The sequence below is a fragment of the Pteropus vampyrus genome, unplaced genomic scaffold (genome assembly GCF_000151845.1).
Source record: "Pteropus vampyrus isolate Shadow unplaced genomic scaffold, Pvam_2.0 Scaffold33, whole genome shotgun sequence".
Taxonomy (NCBI): Eukaryota; Metazoa; Chordata; class Mammalia; order Chiroptera; family Pteropodidae; genus Pteropus; species Pteropus vampyrus.
Window position 1 is genome coordinate 2,324,902 of NW_011888814.1, and position 2,348 is coordinate 2,327,249.

At 33.8% G+C, this 2,348-nt stretch overlaps 1 protein-coding gene across 1 annotated transcript in view; it reads right to left on the reverse strand.

The window, feature by feature from the left end:
- Positions 1-2,348, reverse strand: part of TSPAN12 (tetraspanin 12) — a 67,172-nt gene that overhangs the window by 17,723 nt on the left and 47,101 nt on the right. The window contains exon 6 of the mRNA XM_011357159.2: positions 1,060-1,203. Within this exon, the coding sequence (XP_011355461.1) occupies positions 1,060-1,203 (144 nt within the window). The remainder of the gene's footprint in view (positions 1-1,059; positions 1,204-2,348) is intronic.

The window sequence follows — 2,348 nt, forward strand, 5'->3', positions numbered from 1 at the left end:
GATTCCAGCCTCTCAGCCTGAGCAGCTTCCCTTCCATCTGATTTATATTTTGAGCTTCCATTCTAAATCAAGTCTGTAATAAAACTTTCTGTAATAATGAAAATGTCTTACATTTGCATTATCCAGTACAGAAGTAGCCAGTCCTGAGAGGCTGTTGAGCATCTGAAATGTGGCTAGTGTGAGTGAGGAAATTAAAATTTAATTTTATTTAATTTTAATTTAAGTAGTCACATTAATCAATGGCTACTATACTTAATGGTGTACTAGCTCCAGATTTTAATTTGAAAATAGGATTCTGCTGCGAACAAAATTTGAAAATGACCATTAACAATGGAGGAATAGGAAAACTGCTAACAAAGAAATAACTGATGATTCTGATAAATTCTCCCAGAAAACACAAAAATGCAAGTTTCTCGGGCCCATGACAATTGATTTTAATTCGTGAGCTTTTAAAAATCTGTTTATTATTAGTTTCTAGTATACAATTCATTGGCTAGACATTTATATGGTTTATAAAACAATCCCCCTGATTGCTCTTTCTCTCTCAGTGAGCTTGTAACTTCATTAAATCTGTGAACTAAAACCAGCATCACCGATCATTAACCAGCAGGGGGAACTAAAGAGAAGAGGCCAGTATTTTCTCTGGGATTTTTCCCCTACATCTGTTTCAATGTATGTGAAGGCCCTAAAATAACATATTCTTCTCAGGAACTCCACCCTGTGTCTTCCCTAATATCCAGAGTTAGCTACACGCTCTGCACATGTCTGATTTCAAAGGTCCCCTAAGAGAGGGTAATAGAACTGGATTCTAGAAAACACAGTTAAAAGTCCTATTAATTCTAAAATCTAGTTTTTCCTAATTTTCTTTGTTAAAATGTGATTAGTGTTCAGATTTTTACATTGACTTTTAGCTTTATCCTGTTTCTCCACATATCAGAGAAAAAAGGCTTTTCTATTTAGACAGAAGAGGAAATTTTCACTTGGCATGCTGTTGATTCTTTACTTATGTCATTATAAGAAAAGTTTTACCCATAATAAGTTAACTACCTATGGCCTCACCTCTTGATAAAGGTCACTCAGATCCTCCTGGTGGGCCTGTTGGGAACATCCCGGGAATTCCCTAACACAACAGGAATCTGGTGGCCAGTCCATCTCTGTCATCTCCAACCAGTCGGTGAAGTAAACCACTCCACAGCACTTGAACTGCAAAAAAATGACTAGTCAGTCTCAGAAACTACAAAAATATTTTCTTAATTTTTGGAGATTAAACATCAGATTTCTAAAATTTTTGCGCCGAGATAAACTGACTTCTGTCATCACCTAATGATATGTGTACATTCCATGTTGATGACAGAAATGTAGTAACAGACCCATAATGGAACAATTTTGAACAATAATGCTCATAACACATGAAAAGGGACCACTCATGACTGAGTCTTACTCCTCAACTGTAAGATCCTCTACAAGTGATCATGTAGCAAGAGTTAATATATACAACTAACAAAACAAATAGCTGAGATCATATAGTTATCATGAAGCCTCTAGGCACTAAAGAGTACTTAATCCATACATATACACCTAGTTACCAGTTTAATTGCTGAATGAAATTCAAATATCATATTAAAAATTTATGTAATCTCCATAGAAAGATTTGCTGACGTTTGGCTAACAAAATTTTGTTCAACCGAATGAGATTCTTGAAATAAATTATCACATTCTATCACCTTAATCTCAGAAGAAATGATGTTCCTTTAGCTTGAATAAAGTTAGATTTAAGAAAAATAGTTTTGTCTTCTTTTTGTCTCATTTCACCAAGGATTCGCAAAATCTTTCTCTGGTCAAGGTTAGAAACACTGTTTACAGACATATGTAGATCAGGTTCAGAATAATTAACTATGCTAATTTTCTGCCCTTGTGTAGAGGGGGGTTACTCTTCCACTGGTGAAAAACAAGAATGAAGGGCAGTCACTGAGAAGACTCTGCCAAGAGTGACTGGCTCTGCGAATTATGTCGCCCAGTAGATCAATCCATGCCGGGATTGACATTTTCATAAAACATCAAGAACCACCATTTCAAAATTCAACCGAAATCATCTTTAAAGACTTCTAAACTTCTCATATAAAATTTATCTTAAAAAATGCTAAAAATAATTTAAAATTTTTCATTTGTGTAAAATATTTAATTTTAAAAAAGAAAAAATCACCTTAAAAATATTATAAATGATGAATTACTGGAAACTGTGAGTAGTACTAAAATTTTCTCAGAAACTTTAAAAATGTTTTGGTATTTTTCTTTTATAAACTTGTTCTAAAAGCCATGAATATACCACAAACATCGCAAATTAACTC